Below are 24,344 nucleotides of genomic sequence, written 5' to 3'. Positions count from 1 at the left end.
TGGGGCTCTGCATTCCAGCCCTGGCTCAGGCTGGGTTAATACTGCCTCCAAGGAGATGTGCAGCCATGTGGGGCTGGGCTGGTCAAGCCCCCTCTGTGCACAGGGCCCTCAGAGAAACTGGATCCTGAACCCCAGCTGCAGTGCAGGAGGCTGCTGATCCAAACCTCAGGTGAAACACTTTTCCAGCCTTTTCTATTTTTCCACTTCCATCTGGGAAACCCCTATTCCAGCCATGTATCCAGTGGCTGTGGTACTGCTGGAAATCCATCTCTAGTGGGATGGGGAGGTCCTGCCAGGGCTGGAGGGATGGTGTGCCCTGGAGCTGACATACACCAGTACAAAGTGGGCTTGGTGCTTCCTTGGATGTGTCTCTGCAGCAGGAGTCCTGCTTCAGGCTGAGGAAGAGGAGCTGTTGCTCACATCCTCAGAAACTAGGCAGTGAAACAGAGCAGTCTTTCCCCTAAACCATCTTCCTTGCAGCATTGGGGCCCTGGAAAACACAAGCTGCCTGAATTTGAGCAGTGCTTCCCTCTACACATCTGAGAGCAGGGGGAGGTTTGATCCTGGAGCTGTGTCCCACTCCCCTCCCACTCCCCAGCAGCTGATGAGGCTCTTGGCTTTGACTTTTTCCATTGCTGGGCTCCTCTTTGTCTCCAGTTTCCACCGGCACAGGTGTCCTGGATGATGCCTCGGAGCATTAACTGTTTCCATGCTGGAGAAACCAGTGGCATTCCCAGGATGGCTGCTCAGTTTCAAGCTATTTGGAAACATCTGGATTTGGGACACAACTGGAAGGTATGTATCTGCAGGGGGATCATCTGGAGGAAGAAACTGCTTCCAGATGTGTTTGGGCAAAAATGCTATTGAAATGTAAACTCAGTTTATTGAAATGTAAACTCAGTTTATGTTGTGCTGCCTCACAAGCCTCAGAAAGCTCTGGGTGCAGGGGAGGGACACAGGCTGCTGCTGTGGGCAGGCTCTGGGTGCAGATGTGCCTGCAGATGTGCATTTGCTGCGGGGAACCGGGTGGTCTGTGGCTGGTGAGAGTGTCACATTGTTTTCTCTCTTACCAGCCAAGTCATTCAATTCCTCATGCTGAGTATTCCTTCCAGATGTGGAAGGAATACTCCTTACAAAGCAGGGCTGTGTGGCACTGGGGATCTGTGCTCTGTATCACTACTAGACACTGTCTGGGATTCACCCTTCTGCAGAATGAGCACTGTGTAAAGCCATGGGAGAAGGCGTCAGTCCATCTCCCTGCCTGCCTGGCACTATGTTCTTCCCCTTCTCTGTGACCACTCTGGAAAGGGACAAGTGGCATTCTAGGCCTGGGAGTTGCACATTGCTCCCGTGGGAACACCCGGGCTGCAGGTCAGGGCTGTCCTTGTCTCCCAAGCAGCCTGCAGCATTGCTGCTGCAGTGTTGTGCTCCAGGCACGTGCAGGCAGAGCCTGTGGCTGCACAACCCAGTACCCACCAGACCTGTTCCTTCTCCCAGTGCTTTTGCAGGTGATTAGTGATGATGAGAGAGAACGTGGAAATCATTTTTATCTCGCTTTCAGCCTCTGCTGGGTAAATCCTGAGGAGGACGATGGCACACAGTGAAGGAAGCAGGGCTGTGCCATCCCTGCCCACCCGAGGTTTCCCTCCTTTGTTCTATTTATTGAGCAAGGATCCTGACACCCTTTCCCAGACAGTGAGTCACAGCAGCTCTGTCTGTGCAGAAGCCTTGTGTCTTGGAGCACTTTGTCGATGCAGGAGCCTCGCAGGAGCCAACTGTGTTTATTAAAAGATGATCAGATGTTTCCTTCCTTAAGGCAGTGTCTAGCTGAGGCTGAGTAATAACTCATTACCAACGAGACAAATAACTGCTTATCATCAGGTCAGTGCCTTTGCCAGCCCTTCTGGTGGTGGTGGCAGGTGCTCTGGGCACTGGTGGGCTCAGCACCCAAAATAGGGGGTAAGAAGAGCAGAGCTGGCCTCAGGCTCTGCTCCTCAGTGGGGTTTGGCCCTGGATTAAGCTCAGGGAACAGCTTTATCCAGCCCTGGTGCAGCATGTTCCTGACTGCCTATGGAATCAGGCTGCTGGAGAGGCCTTTGCATGCCACGTTGTTCCATCCTGGTGCTGGGGACTCAGAACCCATGTGCCAGAGCTCCTTGTGGCTGATGGAAAAACCAGCAGTGGGCCAGGGCAGTGTGGAGAGGCATCCCAGGAGCGCTGTGGGGCCATGGGTGAGGTGGGATGTCATGATCCCCATGTCCCCACACGCCCCATGGTGGCAGGGCTGTGCTGGGGAGAGGCAGAGCAGGGCCAGCTCTCGTCGCTGGGGCCGGGACCCTGTTGGGCTGGCTCAGAGGCTTTCCTCAGACGCCATCCTCTGGTGCAGCCGCCGCGGTCCTTCCCTGCCAGATGCCATGGCATCTCTCCATGTCCTTTGTTCCCTCCTTGCTCACGCCTCTGCCATGATTTATGGCCGTTGCGGAGCAGCCTGGCTGCGGCTCCCCTGCCTGGCCAGACCCAGCCTGGGCCAGGGAGCTCTCGGGCAGTGCTCTGACCCCCCTGCATTCGGGCCCCTTGCATTTCACCATGTGCGTGGCCTTTTCTTTCACCTCCTTCCAGCCCGGCTGTGAATGGAGTGCTTTCAGGGGGAGGAGGCTGCCGGGAGCCCAGTTCTGCCTGTGCATTGGTAGCAGCCCATAAAAGCATCCCAGGAATTCGCCTCGGCGGCCCTGCGCGGGGTGAGCCAGTGAAAGACGCCCTTTGTTCCTGCAGCCCGGTCCCACACACCCTCGGAGGGCTGGAATCTGCAGAGCTGGATGTGAGCTCCCACTGCCTGCCACGCTGCGCTCGGGCCCTCGGCAAGAGGTTTTCCCACGTCTCACCCTGGCCAGGGTGAGCAGGGCACTGAGTCCAGGCTGTGCCGTGTGGACCCGAGCCGGGCCGGGCCTGTGACCCCAGCCTAAGCCGAGTCAGAGGGACAGCAATCCCTCCTGCAGGGCTCCCTCTCGCCTCGGGGTTCGGTGACAGCTTTGGGGTGCGATTGCTGCCGCTCCTGCTGCTGCCAGGCCGCGGGGCCCCTCTGGCCGGGCCCTGACACAGAGCCGGGCCCCGCCGCAGCCTGCACACAGCCGCTGGCACCCGGCCCAGAACACGGCTCTGCAAAAGAAGAAATGCCTTTGTTGTTGTTGTTGAGGAAAGCCCAGAACGCTCCGGCAAGGACACAACCTCTTCCTAAAGCTGGGTTTGAAAGCCCTGCTTTCTCAGAGGGTTCAAAGTGACCTGGCCAGAAGCATCTGCTTCTGTGGGTCAGCCTGGCTGGAGGAAACCCTGACCCACCTTGCAAGGGCTCCCTCTGAAACCACAGCTTGCAGGGGCACCGAGGCATGGCACCCATGTGTCCCTTCCAGAGGGTGCCCACCCAGGGGTGCTGCTGGGGAGCACTATGAGATTTCCTGGGCTCTCGTTAGCAGAAGAAAAGCTTTGGGTGACTCAGCAAAGGGTGCCAGACCAAGGCTTGGACACTGTCCTGGGCAAGACTGACACATGCAGTTCAGGCAGAGCCTGGGCTGGCTAAAGATACCGTGGTGCTTAAATATTTTATAGAAAATCATTAAGCAATTAAATCTGGTAGATCTCACATCATAGAAAAGCAGCTTGAAGCCTGTGCAGTAAACAGGGCAACGCTTCCTGCTTGTTTGGGATGTCTTCTTGGAGCCTTAACTACAATCCTTGCTTCAAAATAACTATAATTATCTCTTAATTGCCATTATTGTTTAACATTTTTAGTATTTGCAAGTGCAAACTGTTACAGTTTTCCGTGCAGATACAATCAGTAGCCGGGGCTCACAATGAAAGCAATTAAAATCCTGTGATTATCACAAGGCTGCGTGTCTCTACACCAGATTCAATCTGCATCACTTGCCAAGATGTAGGCTAGAAACTCAGACAAATTTAGCACTTATTTAGTAACCCAGCAAAGCTACTACCTCTTGCTGCCTCCAATGATTTGCATCTATGGCACTTTTTGGAAGGACAGGAGCAGGGAGGGGAGGGGAAAGAAAGCAGTTTCTAGAATACATCCCGGGAGAATATACAGCAAGAAAAATTATGCACATGAATTATGCATCTGAATTATGATTTCACTCCTATTTTTGTCCGGATTAGCTCATGTTTGGTGTGCATCCCTGGCAGGGTGCTAGCAGAGTGTGCTCCAGCTCCCAGCGGGTCACTGCGGCTCTGGGTCCTGTGGTCCCTGCTCCACTGGCAGCTGCTTCCCAAGGGCTCCCGGAGCTTCCTGGGGATCCAGCCCCCCAGGAGCCATGGCAGCCCCTGCTCCTCACCCCTCACAGGCTGTGCAAGTCGCTTTTCTGTGTTAATTGAATGCCTCTTCTGTAAACACACCAGGGATGACAGCAGATTTGGGTGTAACTAAAAAAGCAGGTCTGTGCTATTTTCTACAGAGGGGGAGGTGTTTGGAGGCTGTGCTGCCACCAGCCAGCCTTCAACGGTGTCCCCCGGGTCCCCAGCATCTCCTGGGGAAGGCAGACGTGGAAACATCTTGGCCTCTGCCAGCTCTGGGGAGATAAACCCCGGAGAGAAGGGGAAGGCAGTAGCAGGGCTTCCAAAATCTCACCAGATGCAACTGCAATCCCAGCACACACTCAAGTAAAGCCAGCAATCCTTCCAGGAAAATCTGCTTGGGAATCCTCAGCTCCCTTCCCGGCAGGGCTGGTGAGCCCAGGCCACCGATGTTTCCATCTGTAAGGAATTTCAGAGGCCCTCATTGCCATCAGGGAGGGAATTTTCCTCACTGGCCAAGCCAGCAGGGCACCTGCACCCAGGTGTGGGGTCCAGGCTGGGGTGGGTGTGGGCACAGGGCCATGTGGGGAGGCTTGAGGGGCTGGGAATGCTCCCTGGCTGGGTCCAAACTGCAAGTCCCATCTCTGCTGCTGCCTTGGACTAACACCCCTGACATCCCAGCAGTTGTTTGCATGAGAAAATGAGATTAGGAAAGTATTTCAAGCATTTGTGCCTGTTGTTCAGTGGCAAACAAGGCTGGAGCCAGTGCTGTTTGTCCTGTCAGCTGGCCCAAAGCTTGGGAAAACAGCCGGGAAGGCAGTGGGAGACACCAGCTAAGCACCAGGGCTGAATTTGCACAGACCTGTGGAGAGTGGGAAAGGTTGAGCTGGTGCAGGCAGAGCCAGCGATGGGGTACCTGCATGTGCACATTTGTGGGTACCCCTGGGGCTCCCTGGAATACCCCAGAAGACTGGGATTTTTCTACATGCAGGTGTTTCCCATCTGCTTTGAAATGCTGTTGGTAGGAAGTGAAAAGTATCAGTAAATTTGGGCAGTCACAGGAAAGAGGAGCAAAGGCAGAATTAATGGAAACAGGCACCTTGGAAATCCTGGGCTTGAAAGCCCTGAAATTGCCTACGGAGATTTGGGCTAGCTGTGCTCCCAGAGTGACGAGGTTAAGATGAGTTCTCCAGTCTGCCTTTTGGAGGAAGGACACAGCTGGTGAGGCAGAGAGGCGAGGAGGAGGCCAGGAGAGCTGCAGCAGCTCTATGTCACTGTTTCCAGGCTCAGCAGGTCCCTGCCACATCCTGGAGCTCTCCTGTGGCTCCTGTTCAGTTTGGTTTCCCTGTGGCAGCTGTCACTATCCCTGTGACAAACCACCTGCCTGAGTTTCAAGGAAGTCATCCATATATCCAACAGGAATATCAATATCCAGGAGCTGCTGAGATCACAGCAGCTAACACAGGGATTCTGCTGGGCTCTGCTCCCCCCACCACAGCTGGAGTTCCTCTTGGATGGGGTGCAGGGAGTTGTTTAAACTTCCCCTGGTCCTTTTGGGGTTCAGGTGTCCTGGGGTGGGCTCCCATCCCAGCTGCAGCACAGGATCCAGCCCAAGCATGCAGCACAGGGAGGACACTTGCTCCACATTTTTAAGCCAGAAGTGCCTCCTGAAATCAATACAAAAGGAGATTCCTCTGCAGCCTAGGGAACACATTCTTCCCCGAGGCCTTCAAAGGAGCTGAGGAATCTAATTCCCACTAATTTGCTTTGAAAACACCAAGTTAAAATTGTAATTATGGCCTGGTGCCTTACTGCCGAGGGAAGACCCCAGCAGACTGCAGCTTCCTTGCTTCCCTAAGACATCAGTTTTGATGATTTATTAAGACTTACATTTTTAACAATATGATGTTGGTTAATGTTGGAAGATGTTCCTACAATTAATGAAAATTTCATAGACTGACTGGAGAAGAAAGAGACCATTTAATGTCCCCTACCAGATGGCCTAGACCAGCTGCTCACTTTTTTCTTTGAACTGTGATTCTAATGACTTCTCTGTCCTTTGAAGTCTGCTTAGAGCTGCTGAACCAGATGGATTTGCATGATAGTAGCAGTGCACGTCTAACAGAGGAGGACTTGTGCTATTTTCCCTCCTGGCCACTGCTGAATGCTGCAGTTGGGGGATTTGGAGGGGTGAGTAAACGGGGAATATTGCCAGGCACTGGCAAATGTATCTTGGTGTAACATCACTGGCTTCAGTGGAGTTATTCCCCAAACCCACAGTGTCCTCACCCAGCTCTCAGCTGGTTTTGTTGCTTTACAACCCAAAGCCACAAAACCTGGGGCCTCACAAAGCAGGGGCTGCTCTCAGAATGCACATTTCAGCACCATTAAAAAAAAAATAGGAAAAGAAGAAACAGCTTTAAATATTTATTAGCAAGTTTTAAAAATAATAAATCACAAAATAAAAGGGTGACAAAAGAAACAAAACTGGAAAAGGTCCCCGAGTGTGGGTTTGGTAGGAATTTATGCAGAGTAGAGAAGCTGGGGAGGCAACACTGACATTCCTGGGTTTGAAATCTCAAATCAATAATGAAGGAGGCCACATCACTTTTTCACACTGCCTCCAGAGCACTCACAGGATCTCAAGCAGCTGCTCTCCCTGGAGCAATGTCCGGGCTGGGCTGGCACAGAGCTCTCTAAAATCTCTCAGGACTCTGATGATCCTTGTGGGTCCCTTCCAACAGGATATTCTGTCATTCTGTGAAAATCATCCCTGCACAACAACAGCATGCCTGGGGCTGTCTCTGCTCTGTGTTTCCCCGTGCTTGCCTCACAGGCCTTTAGGGACTTTGAGGAACAAACAGCACAGGACAAATGGAACGATAAAGGGAAGCAGCAGAGCAATTACCCAGAACCAGCAGCCCAGGGCACAGAAGGACACCAAGGCCATGGCACTGGTGGCACAGAACGTGCTGCTCTTACTCAGGGTGGTCAGTGCGATAGGGAAATGGGAGGAGGGTAAACCAGAGGTGAGGCTTTGCCTGGATGTGCCATGGAAAGCAGCGTGTCCTGCCCTGGAGCCCCCTGTTCCTCGCCAGGTGATGTGCCCAGTGTTGGCAGCAGCCTGTGCGCAGCAAGGCAGGAGCACTGGGCTGAGCCCTGCTGGAGTGAATGTCCCATCACCCACGGCTTCCCAGGCCTTGGCTGCTGCCCCATCCTGTTCTCAGGGAATGTTAACTTGATGTTATCCACCAGCGAGATGTTAATGAGATCCCATCCCCTTAAGGGGAGCGGGTTCCTGTTCACAGCCACCGGTCCCGGTGTCCCCAGAGCTGTGTGATGGCAGCGTGTCCTGTGTCTGGCCTGAATGGGTACGGTCAGGGCTGGGACAGGGTATGGGACAGGAGCATCCTCTCACAGCACAGCATCTGATTTTGGTTTACAGCCATCAAATCCTCCACACCAGGCGAGCTTCACAATTGACCCCGGGAAAACTTCCCCATGCACATTTCACAATTGACACCGGGGAAAACTTCTCTACCCTGGCACAGGCGGAGTCCCCGTCCCCGGGGGGATTTAAAAGCCGCGTGGATGCGGCACTTGGGGACACGGTCAGTGAGGGCCGGCTCGCTCTCGAGGGGCTGTCCCACCATGGGTGACCCTGCGCTGGAACACGGCGGCTGTTGCCGGGGCTGTCCCACAGTCGGGCGGGCACCGCCACCTGCCGCAGGCCCGGCCCGGCCCTGCCCGGCCCTCAGCACCGCCCGCCGGGCCCGCCGGGCCGCCGTAGCCGCGGCCGCCCCGGAAGGGCTCCGGTTGCCATAGCGGCGGGGCGGGGCGCGGGCCATGGCGGCGGCGGGGCCGGGGCATCCGGCGGAGCCGGGGGAGTCATCGGAGCCGGGCCCGGCCGGGTCTCAGGCCGTGGCGGGTCCGGGGCAGCCAGCGGAGCCCGCGGAGCCTGGCCCGGCCGGGTCGCTGCGGCGCTGCCTGGCGCGGCTGGGCGCGCTGCGGGCCCGGCCCGACGGCGGCGGCCGCCGCACGGAGCTGCACCTGCTCTTCGACCAACTCATCTCCGAGAGCTGCGGGCCCGAGCCCGCGGCCGTGCCCTGCCCGCAGGTACCGCGGGATGGGCCCCGGCACTGCCGCTGTGTCCGCGCGGGGAGCAGGAGCAGGAGGCGGCCGTGCCGTGCCCGTGTGGGAGCGCACGTGTGCGGGGCTGGGCCGGGGCCGCTGTGGGGACTGTGCCCATCGCTGTGCCCATCGCTGTGCCCGTCCCTGCGCCCGTCCCTGTGCCCGTCCCTGTGCCATCCCCGTGCCCCCTCCTCGGGAGCCCCCAGGCAGGGTTCCAGCCCGCGTTCCCCCCGCTGCGGGCGGGATGTTCCCTCTGCCCACCTTCCCCCGTCCCTTCCCCGGCTCCTCGGTGCCTCTGAGCTCTGCTGCCCTGTGCCGAAGCGCTGCCGGGTGGACATGTGGGTCACACCAATGGGTGGGACTCGGCAATTTTCATAGTCTGATGTTGGAGAAATAGTAATTTTTTAAACCTTAAAGCAGGCCCTTGAAAGCTGAGCAGTCTAGATGAGCCACATGGATGCTACTCCATTGGCAACACACAGTACTTCATTATTACACTGGTTTGTCTTCATTTCATTTCCAAAGCAGGCTTACTTTGCTCTTTGGAATTAACTGATTTTTGGACAGTACTCTTCAGTTCCTTGGTCTAACTAGGTATTTTTTTGAGCTGTTATTGCTGTCTTTGTAGTCCCTAAATAATAAACTGAGGCTTTCTCTTCCAGGATGTTTGTGCTGTGCTTGTCCAAGGCTGTCAGTTGGTTCCCCTTGATCAGGAACATCTTGTCAGCAAAGTCTGTCAGCTCATCCATCACTTACTCAACAGATACCAGGTAGGAAGAGTTTGGCCATGTCCCTCAATAAGCCAGTGGAACTCGGTCTTTTCCCAGGGCTGTGGAGCCAACCTTCAGGCAGAGTTTCTTGGATTTTCACTGTATTACTTATTTTTGGGTAGCTGAGCCTCTGACCTGGCTTTAGCATGGTTCCTCATAAAACCACCTCTCAGTCAGAAGTGATTCACCATGGGAAATAGTCTTGGTTTTAGGACACTTGTACAGATTTATCCATTCCTGGTCAGGTGTGATCTCTGCTGGTATGTGATTTTAACAACCTGAATCTCTGACCAGTTTCTCTGGGTTTATTGACTGCAGCAGTACAAGATGATGTTTATCTTGACCTTTTCTGTTGTGACAGGTGATGGTTGACGAGCAGAGCTTGAATTTCCTTCTCTCCTACTGCATCTCTGCTCTGAGGCAGTGCAGCTCCTGGACACACGTTGAAGTTCTGCAAGCCTTAGCAGCTCTTGTTTACAATAACGGGCCTAAGTGTCAGAAGGTGAGTTTACAAACAGAGAGAAAGTAACAACAAAAGTATTTGCACCGCTGCAAAGTTGAATTTCAGTTGTATTTATTAATAATTATTATTCCATTGTGGAGTACTGTGTACCTGCAGGCTGCAGCTGTTGGGATCACCATTAAATAAGGGCACAGGCTAAGCCTGCAGACCAACCACCCTGTGCCTCAGGCAGGGAGACCACAAGGAGCTTGAAATTGCACATAACTCGCCAGGCGGGCTCCAGAAATCCATCCTGTAACCAGATCAGGGCTTTTGCTCAGAGGCTCTCAGGTATCAATCCTGTGTGAGCTCCTCGTTGCTGCAGCTGACAGAGTTTGGAAAGCTGAATCCTCCTGCTGTCAGCGGCTCGTGGCAGCTTGCAGAGCAGTGTCTGCTGTTGGGCTGAGCATGGGGTGGTGATGCTCACAGCTTGGGAGCTGCCAGCTTGTGTGGGCTTGGAGCCCATGGAGTGGCAGCAGCTTGGTGCAGCAGTTGTTCCTAGCTCAGCTTCATGTCTGGGAGGAGAGCATAAACTGGGACTCAGCTGAGCTGTGCTCAGCTCTGTCCTTTCCTAATACAAAGAGCACTTAAGGAATCAAGGTTTTCATGCTGTTTTTTGTATGCATAAATCTGTCTCTAGAATCTGAAATTGCAGCTGAGAATGTTTTAGGGTTTGTTTTACTTCTCATTATCGTGCTTTGATTTTTGATTGGTAATGAATTCAATTAATTTCACTAAATCAGGTCTGCTCTGCCCATGGTGGTTATCAGTGGGTGACCTCTCCTTGTCCCAACTCATGATCCTTTCCTTATATTTTCTCTCCCCTGCCCATGTGAGGGGCAGTTTTGGTGGGCACCTGGTGTCCAGCCAGGCTCCAGCCACCTGCCGTGATGTTTATCCCCAAACCCCAGGCCCAGGAGGCTGAGGGAGGAGCACTGACCCCTGATGGCTCTTGGTGCTTTGTTTTCAGTTCCTCCCAGACCTGCTGGGCACGGCTGGGCTCCTGCTGCAGCTCAGTGACCCTGCCCAGCCTGACGTGGAGCTCAGGAGGGCAGCCGTGCGCAGCATGGCCAACCTGTGTCTCAGGTGGGTACAGCCCTTGGCTGGGGGTTACAGAGTGTGCATCTGCCAGCACAGGGCCACCAGGGTGTGGTGCATGAATGGGGAATGCAGAGCTTTATCTGTGCACAAACCCCTAACTCTCAGTCCTCCAGAAACAACGTTACACGGGTTCGTTTGGGGAAGAAAAGAAAAGCTTTGTGCTGTCTGGTTTTTCATGCAGAAGGTTTCCTTTTGTTCTCTGTGTGGTAGAGCTGCCCCCTTTCCATCATCCATCCGTCCGTCCATCCATCCATCCATCCATCCATCCATCCATCCATCCATCCATCCACGTTACACGGGTTCGTTTGGGGAAGAAAAGAAAAGCTTTGTGCTGTCTGGTTTTTCATGCAGAAGGTTTCCTTTTGTTCTCTGTGTGGTAGAGCTGCCCCCTTTCCATCATCCATCCGTCCGTCCATCCATCCATCCATCCATCCATCCATCCATCCATCCATCCATCCCTTTCCATCCTCTGCAGGCTATCAGGGGGCTTGGGTGGGACTTTGTGTAACTTTATGAGCCTGTGGACAGACTATAAACCAACCTTGTGTCTCCTCCTGCTCTGATTTTAGTGTCCCTGGGCAGCCATACCTGGATGAGTCCTACAGAAGTGTCTGTTTTCAAACTTTCCTGAGTGTTCTGCAGTCTTCAAAAACCACTGATGTGGATGACATCACTTTTTGCATGGTAAGTGTGAGTCTAATTGTCTAAAATACTTTAATTAGGAAGTTGTACTGCTGGAATATATGGAATTTGGAATGTTGTCGATTAGGATTTTGCTTTAATCGTCCATAATTTATCATATTACTGTCCCAATTGAGCAAAACTGTAACTGCCTTGAAAGATGTGAACCTGCAGCATTTTGGGAAGGAAAAGTAATAATAAAGTAATTTTTTATTTTCAGTTACTGCAAAGTGCACTGAAAGGTGTCCAGTCGCTTCTCAATGGTGGGAAGATGAAACTGATGCAAATTGACCAAATTGGAGCTCTGCTGGCAGTGTTAAAGGTAAATCCTTCAATCCACATGGGGGAAGAGGCAGCCCCTGGGAGGTTCCAGGTGCTGTTAAGTGGGAAACAGTAGAAGGTGAACAAGAGGGAGCAGAGAAGCCTGAATATGGGGGGAAATGGAGTGTGAGATGTTAGAGAAAAATATACTGAGTTTCTCTCACAGCGTCTTCAGTGCACTTCCCACTGCAGAATGTGAGAGGGAGATGGGGAAGATGGGGTTTTTTGGACCTACTTGAAATCCTTCTACATGTAAATGGATTTCAGATGTTGCATGGAGATGTTGTACATGGGAGAGGCAGGACCTGGGGGTAGGAGCACAGCTAAAAATGGGTGATTTCAGTAAATCTGTGCATGAGAAAAGCCAGAATGCTAACATTTGTGTTCCTGTTGCAGAAATGCATGTTCCATGGGCTGCCAGGACTGAGCATAGAGGTGCCCACAGCCCTGTACCCTGCTCCCTTACCTCAGTATGATAAAAGGTCACCTGCCAAGCAGGAGCACTCAGAACCAGCCACCTCTAAGCAGACAGGGGTAAGCTGGGCTGCTCCTGTTCTCCAGCCTGTTTGTTGTGTTGTGCCTTACCTCTCATGGTACCGGTGGCTCTTCACGTCCTGAGCGTGTGGCACATTTCATTCTTTGCTTCAAAGGTGATGATTACAAATTCTGCACTGAGTAAAATTGCTTTGGGAACTCAGGTGACAGGGACAAATGGCTCTGCAGGGCTTGGCTTCCCTCAGTTAAGCTCTGTGCAACAATTATTCATCCAGAGCCAAGAATTCCTGGCCTGCAGGACTGATGTGTGCAAACTCGCCAAAGCTTTTGATTTTATAAGTCACGTTTGCTCTCCTAACACTTGCACAATTGTTTGACTCTTTCTTAGGGAAGTGAAGTTCATTTAAGACTGATTTCTTGCCTCATCTGTTCTGCTCAATCCTTTTACAGGTTATTTTTTAACATGTGAATACTTTGGATTACTGATTATCTGAAAGACATTAGAGAAAATGAGGTTATCTAGTCATGCTGACTTGTTTTTATTTTGGTGCTGAAAAGGAAGGTTACTTAGTGTTACCCACTGTAAATCTGAAAGAACTACAGAAGTATTTAGTGTTGTTCTTGAATCACTTTTGTGTGAAATATGATTTTTAGCTAAAAGTTTCCTTGGATATATTTTGCTTTAGGGATGAAGAAGCCAAAGGTTAGGTTTTGAGACTATTCAGTTATAAACTGTTTAGTTAGGTATTACTGAAATTTTGTGCCTGTTGCTACTAATAAGCAGAATATAAAAACTCAGATTCTGAAGAGTGACTGTGTGTAGAGTATTGCAGAGACATGTAACTGCATTTATGTATTCATTAAACATTGACTAAAAAAATCAATTTTTTGTCTTAGAGCCGAAGAAAAAAGTGCAAAGGGAAACAAAAGAAGGGAGAGTTTGGGGAAGAAGGAAGAGAAGATTCAGGAGATGCAGGAGAAGAGTCGGTGCTGGGAGCAGCCATGGTGAAATTGCAGCTGGGGGATGTGCAGAGCAGCCCTTGCCCTCAGCCTCGTGTGTCAGATGTGTGTGTTGGGAAGGACCCCCCGAGCTGGCAGCCCTGCAAACGCCTCAGCAGCAGCGAGTCAGAGTTCTCTGACACTGAGGGAGGAATACAGAGCAAAGTGAGGTGATTGCTGTGCTGTAAGCACACAGAGCAGTGCCATGGGTTCGTACAGAGCAAAGGGAGGTGATTGCTGTGCTGTAAACACACAGAGCAGTGCCATGGGTTCATACAGAGCAAAGTGAGGTGATTGCTGTGCTGTAAGCACACAGAGCAGTGCCATGGGTTCATACAGAGCAAAGGGAGGTGATTGCTGTGCACATAAACACATGGATCCACAGAACCCTTCCACGCCATCCTTTGTTCTTCAGCAAAACTGCTGAGGGAGTCACTTTCCCTTTTGATTTATGAGATGGTACGAGAAAATTGGAAGGCAATAATTTGTGTTGGTTTGGAAGTAAATTCGTTCTTCCTCTTCCTGTTCTTGGTCTAAAAGATTTCCTCTCACAGCCAGCCACTAATACACATGAAAGAGGTGGAGCCCACCCCTTGCCCCTGCTGTTCTCATTAATCTTTTTGTTTGTGTTTAAGGTCTTACCAAGCCAATGTTCGCCAAGGGGCTCTGGCCTGTTTCCTCTCCACTATCAAGTCAATAGAAAAGAGAGTTCTGTATGGCTACTGGTCAGCATTTGTTCCTGATGCCCCTGGTATTGGCAGCCCCCAGTCTGTGTCCCTGATGACTATTGCTCTGAAGGACCCTTCTCCAAAGGTGAGGCACTTCTGAGTACAAAAATTCTTCTGTTTTCCCCCTTTAATCTTAGGAGTTGTCTTCTCTGGCCCTCAGTAAGTATTTGGCTACTACCCAAGAAACAAATAGGAAGTGTTGGCTAAGGAAACAAAGGATTGGTTCTGTATTGCCTAAACTTATGAAAAAAGATAGCTGGAGTTGAATTTTCTCTTTCTACAGAGGACTTAATACATTTTAAAATTCTTCTGCTCAAAGGAGGTGATAAAAGGTATCACAAATGTTTTATCATTTCAGACACGTGCCTGTGCCCTTCAAGTCCTCTCAGCCTTCCTGGAAGGTTCTAAGCAGTTCCTGTCTGTGGCTGAAGATGCCAGTGACCACAAGAGAGCTTTTACTCCCTTCTCTGTCACCATCGCCTCCAGCATCCGGGAGCTGCACCGCTGCCTGCTGCTGGCCCTGGTGGCAGAGTCCTCCTCCCAGACACTCACACAGATAATCAAGGTACCTGCAGATGTGCCACATGCTCCCACTGATCTCTAGATTATGTCCTGAAGAAAGACTGCACAGAATTGCTGTGAGATGTGAGGTGGTGGTGGTGACTGACAGACCTTTGTCATCTCACAGGAGTTCACTGACTGAGTCATCCTACAGAATCACTGAATGGTTTGGGTTGGAAGTGACCTTAAAGATCACCTTGTTTCAATCCCCTGCTGTGGGCAGGGACACCTTTCATTAGACCAGGTTCCTCAGAGTTCCATCCAGAGTCTGAGGGTTTCTTTTCTCTTCAGTACAGTTCTCTTTTTTCTGCATTTTTTAGTCTTTTTGGAGCTGAATGAGCGTATAAAATGATTCTGAAGACTCACATTGACTTCAAAACTGGAATCCAAATTGACAAATCCTTCCATGGGCTATCAAAATTCCTTGGTCTTTGTGCCACCTCCCAGGAGTTAAATCCTTGTTCTTAGGAACCAAGTTTGTATCCAGTGTTCACACAGCAGATAATTGGGGTGGCTTTTTTCAGTGCCCTCAGATAATGAGCTTCCTGAGTGACCCAAATTACAAATGTAAAAGCAGACCTGTTGGAGGCCAGGCTGACATTGTAACCAGCACCTCTTTCTCTGTTTCAGTGCCTTGCAAACTTGGTTTCCAATGCACCCTACAGCAGATTGAAACCCGGGCTGCTTACCAGGGTGTGGAACCAGATCAAGCCCTACATCTCTCACAAAGGTTTGCATTCTCTCTGCTGTATTCCTCCCCTCCTCTGTGCTCCATAATTCAAAATTCAGAGGCAGTGGATGGCTATATGTTATAATCTATCTGAGGGAGGATGCTGGGCCTTCAGTGAGGTTCTAATGGATTTGTTTTGCTTTCTCTTCTCCCCCCCATTGTCTCTTGCAGACGTCAACGTTCGAGTTTCCAGCCTCACCCTGCTGGGGGCAATCGTGTCAGTGCAGGCCCCTCTGCCAGAGGTGCAGCTGCTCCTGCAGCAGCCCAGCTCCTCAGGGCTGGGCAGCAGCGGCAGTGCCACCCCTGGGCGTGAGCAGTGGAGGAAGGCAGTGCCCTGGGCAGGGGAGAGCCCTGCAGGCTGTGCCCCCCCCGAGCCCTGCTGGCTGCTGTGCCTGTGCGTGTCCCTGGTCGTCCTGCCCCGGGAGGATTCCTGCTCTGACAGTGATGCCAGCTTCCCCTCCCTGGGCAGCGTCTACGAGCCGTGCCCCCTGCGCCTGGAGGCCCTGCAGGTGGGAGGGCAGCTCCTGCCTCCATCCAGTGCCCCCTCACTCGTGGGCTCCCTTTGCTCCCCGCTCTCTCAGGAGATCTCTCGCTGGTTGCTGCTGCAGTGGGGCTGAGCTGCTGTGGCTCAAGGGGAAACGTTCTGGTCCCATGGTCACAGCGTGACTGTCCCACTGCAAACCTGCTGCAGTGAGTTCATCTGCCTGGGAGTTTTATCTTCACTGCAAACCTGCAGCAGTGAGTTCATCTGCCTGGGATTTTACACTGCAAACCTGCTGCAGTGAGTTTATCTGCCTGGGATTTTACACTGAAAACCTGCTGCAGCAGGTTCATCTGCCTGGGATTTTTTATCTTCTGTATTTTTTTCAATATTATCTGGGGGTGTGTGCTGGCAGACTGTGAGTCTTCCCCATGCGAACTCCTCCATAGAGAATCCAAATGAAAGTTTTGGTGGGGAAGAGCCCTGCAGTCAGAGAACAGCCAGCAAGGAGCTATGGAGTGACTCAGGGAGTACCTGTGGATGCTGAGGCTTGGCTTTGTTTTAATTCATGTAGCCACAGCAAAGGGTAAGATTTTGGAACATGCATCCCAAGAAGTCTCACTCTTTTTCTGGAACAGTAAATATTTGTGAAATCCAGCTTCACAGAAGGCAGCAGCAGTGTTACAGGAGGTACAGAATGTCTTGCTCTCAGTTTTTTTGGCTACAGGAGCCCTCACACTAAATAATTCATGGCCTTGCTACCTGATCGTGCTTCTGTGGCTCTTCTTTGAACAATAAAATGGAACAGGGAGGCTTTTAATCAGCTCTGGTATTCCAGAAGTTGTGCTGCAAGGTGTATCTGTTACATCAGAGCTCAGTATATGGTGCCAGGGCTGATTAGCCCATTAACATCATTTCAGTGTGTAGTTGGGCTATTTTGGGTAAACAGAAGGAAGAAATGCTGAATGGGATTTCTTTTGCCTGTGTTTAGGTGTTGGCCCTTCTTGTGAAAGGTTATTTCCCTATGGCTCAGAGCTATTTCCTGGGACTTGGAGAAGTGGCTTGCAGATGCATGGAAGAAATGGATCCATCCATTCAGCTTCATGGAGCCAAAGTAAGAGCAGGAGACACGTCACCATTGTGTTACCAAGTCAGTTTTATCTGTCTGGGTGCTTTGCAAATGCAGATGAGTGGTGCTGAATATTCACAGCATCTGTGAGTGTGATACAGAAATGCAGTACCCTGACACTTTGAGAAATGCACCCTCAGCTTCCAGTCTTGAAGTCTCAGCAGAATTTTGTGGCTCTGCTGAGTCACCAGGAAGCTTGGGAAGTGCAAGGACCACAGCACTGGTGCTTCCCTGGCTGAGCATCAGCTGGGGCAGGGACCTGACTCTGTGACCCAAAGATTTCCTCTTTGTGCAGTGGTTTGTTATGCTGTGCTTGCTGGGGAGTTTATGTAGGAAAGGCTTTTCCTCTAATTCCAGTCATAGGAGGGACAGCACAGCCCAAACCAGCACTGAACCTTTTCTTTTTGTTCCCTGGGTGAGTGGGTGCAGGTTCTGTAGCTCCATGGGTCACCCCTGAAGAAAACCCCCTTGCTTTTTGTTGTCTGCAGCTTCTGGAGGAGCTGGGCACGGGTGTCCTGCAGCAGCACAAGCCTGACTCCCCCACTGCCCCCGAGCAGAGGGTGCCTGTCAGCGTGGTGAGTGTGAGATTCCCCCTCCCTGAGCTCCTTGCCTGCCCTCTGCACAGTGCCTGGCACACACACAGACAATTGCAGGGAGGCAGGAGGGGACTCCTCCACTATGGACAGTCTGGAGCCTTCCTGCCGTCGCTTGGCACTTGTTCCTGTCTGTGGACAGATGTCTTGGGGTTTATTTCTTTTACGTGATGTTAACCTGTGACTTTGCCTCTCCTCTTCCCAACTCTTGCTGTAGCCCAGAGCTGGAAGAACAGCACTGATTTTGTGTGTGTCCTTACAGCTGCATAAAACTTTCAGAATTTTGGTGAATTTGCGTTGCTAAAGTGCCAACCTGGTCACAAGTACAGAGAGAGTGGCCAGAACCACAATATAAGTGAATTTAGAGAAATTCATTAGCTGTTTGTTGGCTGAGTTTGCAGAAGCTGAGTAATTTGGGCCTGTTTAAGTCTTCCTTCTGTGAGCAGGAGACAAGCTTCAAAATTTCTTTGGCTCATGCTAAGTTTTGAGCCTACAAGACAGGAAATGTGTTCAGTAGCATCAGGTTCCTGTTACTTGCTATGAATGTAAATTGTCAGGCAAATAAAACACTCAGCTGTGTGGATTCAGGAGTGGGATTGCAACTCTCTTTAAAGCAGTGTAAATTTCAGCATGTGATGATCATCTTTAAGACAAGAAGTGAGGCTTAATTGCTGAGTTTAGAGGATAAACCTGGCTGCTTCTCCTGCAGGTTGTGACCTTCTGGACAATGATGTTGAACGGGCCCTTGCCTGGCACCCTGCAGAACTCCCCCCATGCCACTCTCCAGACAAGTGCCTGTGATGCCCTGTCCTCTATCTTACCAGAGGCCTTCAGCCTGCTGCAGGTAGGAGAACACACCTTTGCATGTGGTGCTTTCACCTTTGAGGCTTTGTCCTTGTCCACCTGGTTACAGTAGTGTAAAGCCTTTGAAAACTTGCCAGGAGAAAGTAAGAAAGAAAGAAAGAAAGAAACCTTCCCCATTTTTATTTTTCTTTCTGAACGTTGTGACTGTTGGAGGCTGGAAAGGGCAGTGTTGGGAGTAATCAGCCTGTCAGAAAAATTAACTGTGGGTCACAGCAGCTGTTTGGCCCTGCCATGAACACCCAGCCTTGGCAGTGATGCACAGGAGATGGAGGACAAGGATTTCGTGGCATGAGGGAGAGAGCTGAGGGATTGTTATTCTGCTGATTAATCCTTTGAAGAGCTAGCTGAGCCAATAGCCAGGGCCTGATGTTGTGCACCCATTTGCATGTGTGCTTTTTTCCCTTTGCAACATGAAATATGCTTCTAAACATGAAAGCCTTGGCAGTGGATCCCCCCTGCATTGTGCAGCTCCTTCTGTGTCACTGTGCCCTTGCTGGGGAGTGCTCTGCCAGATCTCATTTGCCCAGGAATTGCTGCTCCAGCAGTATCTCTGGAATTCTCCAAGTACAGCGTGTACTTCATCCCCCTGTACTTTGATCCCATTCCCTCTCCTGTCCCTGTGGCCAAGTGGGGTGAAGCCAGTGCCCACTGTGACCTTCTGTCATGGGCTGGTGAGCTGACAACCTGGCCAGGCTGAGCTCACCCTGTCCTGGTTAACCAGGGGCACAGAGGGAGGGGAGGCAGGGGCAGCCCATCCTCTGAGTTAGCCCTGATGGGCCATTCCTGCAGCTGGGGATGAGAGCAATACTCTGATTTCCTTCTTGTTCTTGCCCAGCAGCAGAGATCTGTGTGCTGAAGGCATTCCTGTTTCCTGGAATCACTGCTCAATTCACTTTACCCAGAGCATGCTCTGAGTGGAGGCTCCTGCAGACACAGGGAGTTTGAGAGAATCTGTGTGTCCCTGTGGGACAGAGCTCCCTCAGCCCCCCTCTGCCACTGCTGCTCCTCTTGCAGGGTGACAGAGATCCTCTGTGTCACCTTGCAGGGTGACAGAGATCCTCTGTGTCACTTTTCTCCTCTTGCAGGGTGACAGAGCTCCTGTGTGTCACTTTTCTCCTCTTGCAGGGTGACAGAGCTCCTGTGTGTCACCTTTTCTCCTCTTGCAGGGTGACCAGCAGATCCTGTGTGTCACCTTGCTGACAGATCCTGTGTGTCACCTTGCTGGCAGATCCTGTGTGTCACTTTGCTGTTCCTCTTGCAGGGTGACCAGCAGATCCTGTGTGTCACTTTGCTGTTCCTCTTGCAGGGTGACCAGCAGATCCTGTGTGTCACTTTGCTGTTCCTCTTGCAGGGTGACCAGCAGATCCTGTGTGTCACTTTGCTGTTCCTCTTGCAGGGTGACCAGCAGATCCTGTGTGTCACTTTGCTGCTGGACCTGAACCACAGTGAGAACCCCCTGGTGAAAGCTGCTGCCGCCCGTGCCCTGGGAGTGTACATCCTCTTCCCGTGCCTCAGGCAGGTCAGAGCCAGCCCATCCCTTCTTCTGAGCCACTCTCTGATGAGCCACAAGATGTGGGACATGGGTTTGTTTGCAGTTAATTCACTTTGCTTTCAGCCTGTAGTGTGTTTATAGTTCTCCTTACTGGCTCCAGGCCTGCTCTTCCTTTCAGAGCAGAATCAGTGCAGCTTTAAGAAGGGAGGTGAAGCAGAAGAGGGAGGGAAAGGAGAGAGGTCAGGATCCTCCCAGGCTCTCAGGGGTGGGAGCTGGGTGGGTGGGTTGGCACAGAGGAGCTGCAAGAGGTGAGGGGGAGCTGGGGTGAAGGGAACAGCTCTGCAGTGCTCTGGGGAGTTTGGTGTTGGACTCAATCCTTGAGATCTTTTCCAACCTCCAGGATTCTATGATTCTAACAAGATTTTAATGGGAAGCCTTCAGTTCTGCTTAAAACTAAGAAATAAAGCTTATTTGGAGGGGAAAAAAAGGATATTTGAAAATATCATCTTAACTTGAGCTGGAAGATTAGTTTTTACAATGTAACTTTTAAGTGAATAATTTTAATAAAAAAATATGCAGTGGCTGACTTTGGAGTTTAATTCCAAAATATTTTGAAAGAAAATCCTTTACCATAGGCACGTGTAATGTGCCATAGAAGAGAAGATTAGGCAGGCAGCTCAACAGGGACTCTGGAGAAGCAATTACTTAAGAGTGGGATTTGATGGGTATAAGGTTGGCAGTCCATGTAATTATGTTAAAATCCAAAGTAACTGAATCACCAATGGAATTAAATAATCCATAGAAGCTTTTCAGCAGCAGCTACCCAAGAGTGGTGGACTTGGTCAGCATTCAGGCTTGGGCTGTTAATTAAAGGTCAGGCAAAGCTGCAGGCAGCACCATGAGCTCATTAGAAGGTGTCACCTGGAAGAGTAAATGAGCAGAGCTGGTCTCTCTCCCCTTTTCCCTGGAAAAAGCAGAGTGTGTTACTGAGAGAATCACCTGTGTTTTGAGGGCTGTGTGACTTCTTGCTTTGGCAGGATGTGATGTTTGTGGCAGACACAGCAAATGCCATCCTGAACTCCCTCCATGACAAATCTCCCAACGTCCGTGCCAAGGCAGCCTGGTCCCTGGGCAACCTGACAGACACCCTGATCATCAACATGTACGTGGCACCCCTGCCCTGTGTGGGCAGATTGTCTGTGGAAAGGGGGCTCAGGCACTGGGGGGCTGCCCAGGGGGGCTTGGAGTGCCCATCCCTGCAGGTGGCACTCAGGGCTCTGGGCTGGGGACAAGGTGGGCATCAGGCACAGCTTGCACTCGATGCTCTGGGAGGGCTTTTCCAACCAAAATGATCCTTAGCATCAAAAAACCCCTGAATTTTGGCTTGGATCTTTCTTTTTAACCACCCTCTGCCTGTGTCTCTGCCAGTGTGGGACACTGAGCATCCTGTACTCACACCTTCCCAGCTTGCTCCAAGCCCTGTCCAGCCTGGCCCTGGACATTTCCAGGGATTGGGCAGCCACAGCTGCTCTGGGCACCCTCACAGGGATCAGTTATTATCTGATATCTGATCTAAACCTACTCATTTTGAAGCCATTCCCCCTTGTCACTCTAAGGAGACATTCTTTAAAACTTTTCACTTTTCAGTTTTCCATTTCTTGTGTGTTGCTTGGTGTAATTACATGGTTCCTTTACTTCCAACATAACACAAGTAAAATTAATAAATATTTAACCCTTCCTCAAGCCAGAGACTGAGGGAAGCCCAACCTACTGTTACATTTTTAACAGGAAAATAGTTATCATATATTCCTGCTGCAGAATTGCCCCTGAGAGCCATTCCTTGCCCTCTGTTTTTTATTACAGATTTAACCATTGCTAACCAGCTTTCTTGCATTGATAGTTTGGTTTTAAATTAATAAACATAGTGGTCACATGCAGAAAGGTCTGCCTTACATATTAGCCCTCTGAAGAGTGAAGGTTGTTCATGGGCCTTTATAAAGGGGGGTATCACATCTGTGATGTGGGGATGGAGCAGCCCAGCTGGGTGTTCACAGGGGGATTTCTCCTGCCAGGGAAACCATGGGCCAAAGCTTCCAGGAGGAGCTCTCTGATGTCCTGCTGCTGAAATTGCTGCGCTCTGCCACAGAGGCATCCAAGGACAGAGACAAGGTAAGGCTGGGGGAATAGGGTGGGCTTGGTGGAGCTGATTAACCCTGCATTGAAAACAGAACAAGAAAAAGGCACCAGTTACTTTCTTTGCCCCAGTGTTTGAGGGCAGCTGCAGCTCAGACCCTCCCCTCAGGGCTGGTGTTCAGGGTTCCTGTGTTGTTTGAGTTGCAGGGAATTTGACTGGGCTTCTCCACAGTGCAGGGGGGTTTGGTTTGGTTTGTGGCCCTTTGCAGAGAATGATCTTTCTGGTGGCATTTAGGAAAACGCAGTGTGATTCCAGCTGTGCTCCTTGCTGGCTCTGAGATGATTTCACAGCAGGCTTCAAATCAAACCTTGTGAAAAACAGAGGGGTTTTTGTGTGTTCCAGGTGAAGAGCAACGCTGTGCGTGCCCTTGGGAACGTGCTGCATTTCCTGCAGCCCTGCCACGTGGCCAACCCCAGGTTCAGGGAGGCCATCGAGGAGGCCCTGCAGGCCCTGATTGCCACGGTGGGCAGCGAGGCCACCATGAAGGTGCGCTGGAACGCCTGCTACGCGCTGGGCAACGTCTTCAGGAACCCTGCCCTGCCTCTGGGTGAGAGCCTGTCCCCTGCCCCGGCTGCTGTGCTCTTGGGGCTGAGCACATCCTCATTTGTGCTCTTGGGGCTGAGCACATCCTCATTTGTGCTCTTGGGGCTGAGCACATCCTCATCCCTGCTCTTGGAGCTGAGCACATCCTCATTTGTGCTCTTGGGGCTGAGCACATCCTCATTTGTGCTCTTGGGGGCTGAGCACATCCTCATCCCTGCTCTTGGGGCTGAGCACATCCTCACCTCTGCACTTGGGGGCTGAGCACATCCTCATCCCTGCTCTTGGGGCTGAGCACATCCTCACCTCTGCACTTGGGGGCTGAGCACATCCTCATCTCTGCTGCCCCTGGGCTGGAGAAGGAGGGGGGAAGCCAAGGGAGCTGAGTTTGCTGTCACAGCTCTCCCAGGGCTCTGCCCAGTGGAACAGACTCAGCTCCTTCAGTGCCAGGGCAGGGGTAACTGCTGTGTAACTGCTGGGTCTGTCATGTCAGGAAACAGTGGGATTATAGATGTGAATAAATGCTCTTGTAAAACTTCAGGAGATTAACTGTTTTAACTAATATTTCATTTCATAACCCTTGATTCTCCCATTTAAACCACAATAAATTCAATGAGTGTCAGCCCATTAAATATTCAGGAGACATGTATAGTGTTGCATGTTTTGGCTGATTAAAAAAGGGGTTTTTTTATTATTTTTTTTCAGGAGAGGCTCCTTGGGCCACGCAAGCGTTCAGTGTCCTTTCCTCCGTAGTCAAGTCGTGCAAGAACTTCAAAGTGCGGATCAAGTCGGCCATGGCGCTGTCCATCCCCAGCAGGAGGGAGTGCTACGGCTCCACCGAGCAGTTCTGCCACATCTGGAGTGCCCTGGTGGTGGCCCTGCAGAGGAGCGAGGACGCCGAGGACTTCCTGGAGTTCAAGTACAGCTCCAGCCTGCGGAGCCAGCTGTGCCAGGCCCTGCTGCACCTGCTGCAGCTGGCCGGGAGCTCGGACCTGCCCCTGCTGGGCAGCAGCCTGCGGGAGCACGGCCACGCCATCCGGCCCTGCGTGCTGCAGTACCTGAGCTCCCCGGGCCACGAGGGTGACGCGGGGGCACACACAGACCTGGGGCACAGGCAGAGAGCGCTGCAGGCAGCCATCGAGCACCTCGGTGCCCTGGAGAGAGAGCTGCAGGGCAAGGCCAGGCTCCGAGTGTCCCTGTTCCTGGAGGATGTCCTGACACACCACGCCAGCGCCACCGAGCTGGCAGAAGCTTGAGGGAGATGAAACCCACCCCAGTGACCAAATGTTCCACGGGGAGCACAGAGCCATGTTCCCTTGCACAGGACATCCAGAGGAAAAGTTTCCTGCTGCTGATATTAAGTATTTTGTTCCAGACTTTGTTAATAATGCCTCTAGGACTTCTTTTTTATATTATTACTATTTTTTATTGTTGTGTTTGGGGAACTCTGCCCTCCTGGGGCAGGTTTGTGCACTTTGCTGTCACAGCGTCTCCGCTTGGAAAACAAACGCCTTTTCCTCCTCTGTGTGTTTTATAAAGCTGCCTGTTCCCTCAGCTTATCTCAAAGCATTTTCTTCCCATTGCTGCAGGATCCAGAGTCGTGTTTGTAAAGCAGGGGGCTGGAAGGATTTTGTTTTTCACAGCACTGCAAATGTTGTCACTCTCGTGTTCCTGCAATAAACCCAAATATGCCAATATTTGAAGAATAGCTTAGAGCAAACAGCCTTTGCCTT

At 51.5% G+C, this 24,344-nt stretch overlaps 1 protein-coding gene across 1 annotated transcript; it reads left to right on the top strand.

Annotated features, from left to right (window-relative positions):
* The first annotated feature begins 723 nt into the window (after window positions 1–723).
* Window positions 724–24,165, top strand: HEATR6 (HEAT repeat containing 6). The gene is made up of 20 exons (XM_058817828.1): window positions 724–795; window positions 9,093–9,200; window positions 9,562–9,702; window positions 10,673–10,788; window positions 11,373–11,487; window positions 11,705–11,806; window positions 12,202–12,339; window positions 13,198–13,469; window positions 13,935–14,112; window positions 14,386–14,592; window positions 15,219–15,318; window positions 15,490–15,827; window positions 16,791–16,913; window positions 17,417–17,503; window positions 18,231–18,365; window positions 19,782–19,904; window positions 20,915–21,039; window positions 21,950–22,046; window positions 22,414–22,618; window positions 23,317–24,165. Exons 1-20 carry the CDS (start codon window positions 739–741, stop codon window positions 23,865–23,867), a joined length of 3,318 nt encoding a protein of 1,105 aa, XP_058673811.1. The 5' UTR covers window positions 724–738; the 3' UTR covers window positions 23,868–24,165.
* Window positions 24,166–24,344: the final 179 nt, after the last annotated feature.

This window comes from Ammospiza caudacuta, chromosome 20, assembly GCF_027887145.1.
Source record: "Ammospiza caudacuta isolate bAmmCau1 chromosome 20, bAmmCau1.pri, whole genome shotgun sequence".
Lineage (NCBI taxonomy): Eukaryota > Metazoa > Chordata > Aves > Passeriformes > Passerellidae > Ammospiza > Ammospiza caudacuta.
This window is presented reverse-complemented; position numbering and strand designations above follow the sequence as displayed.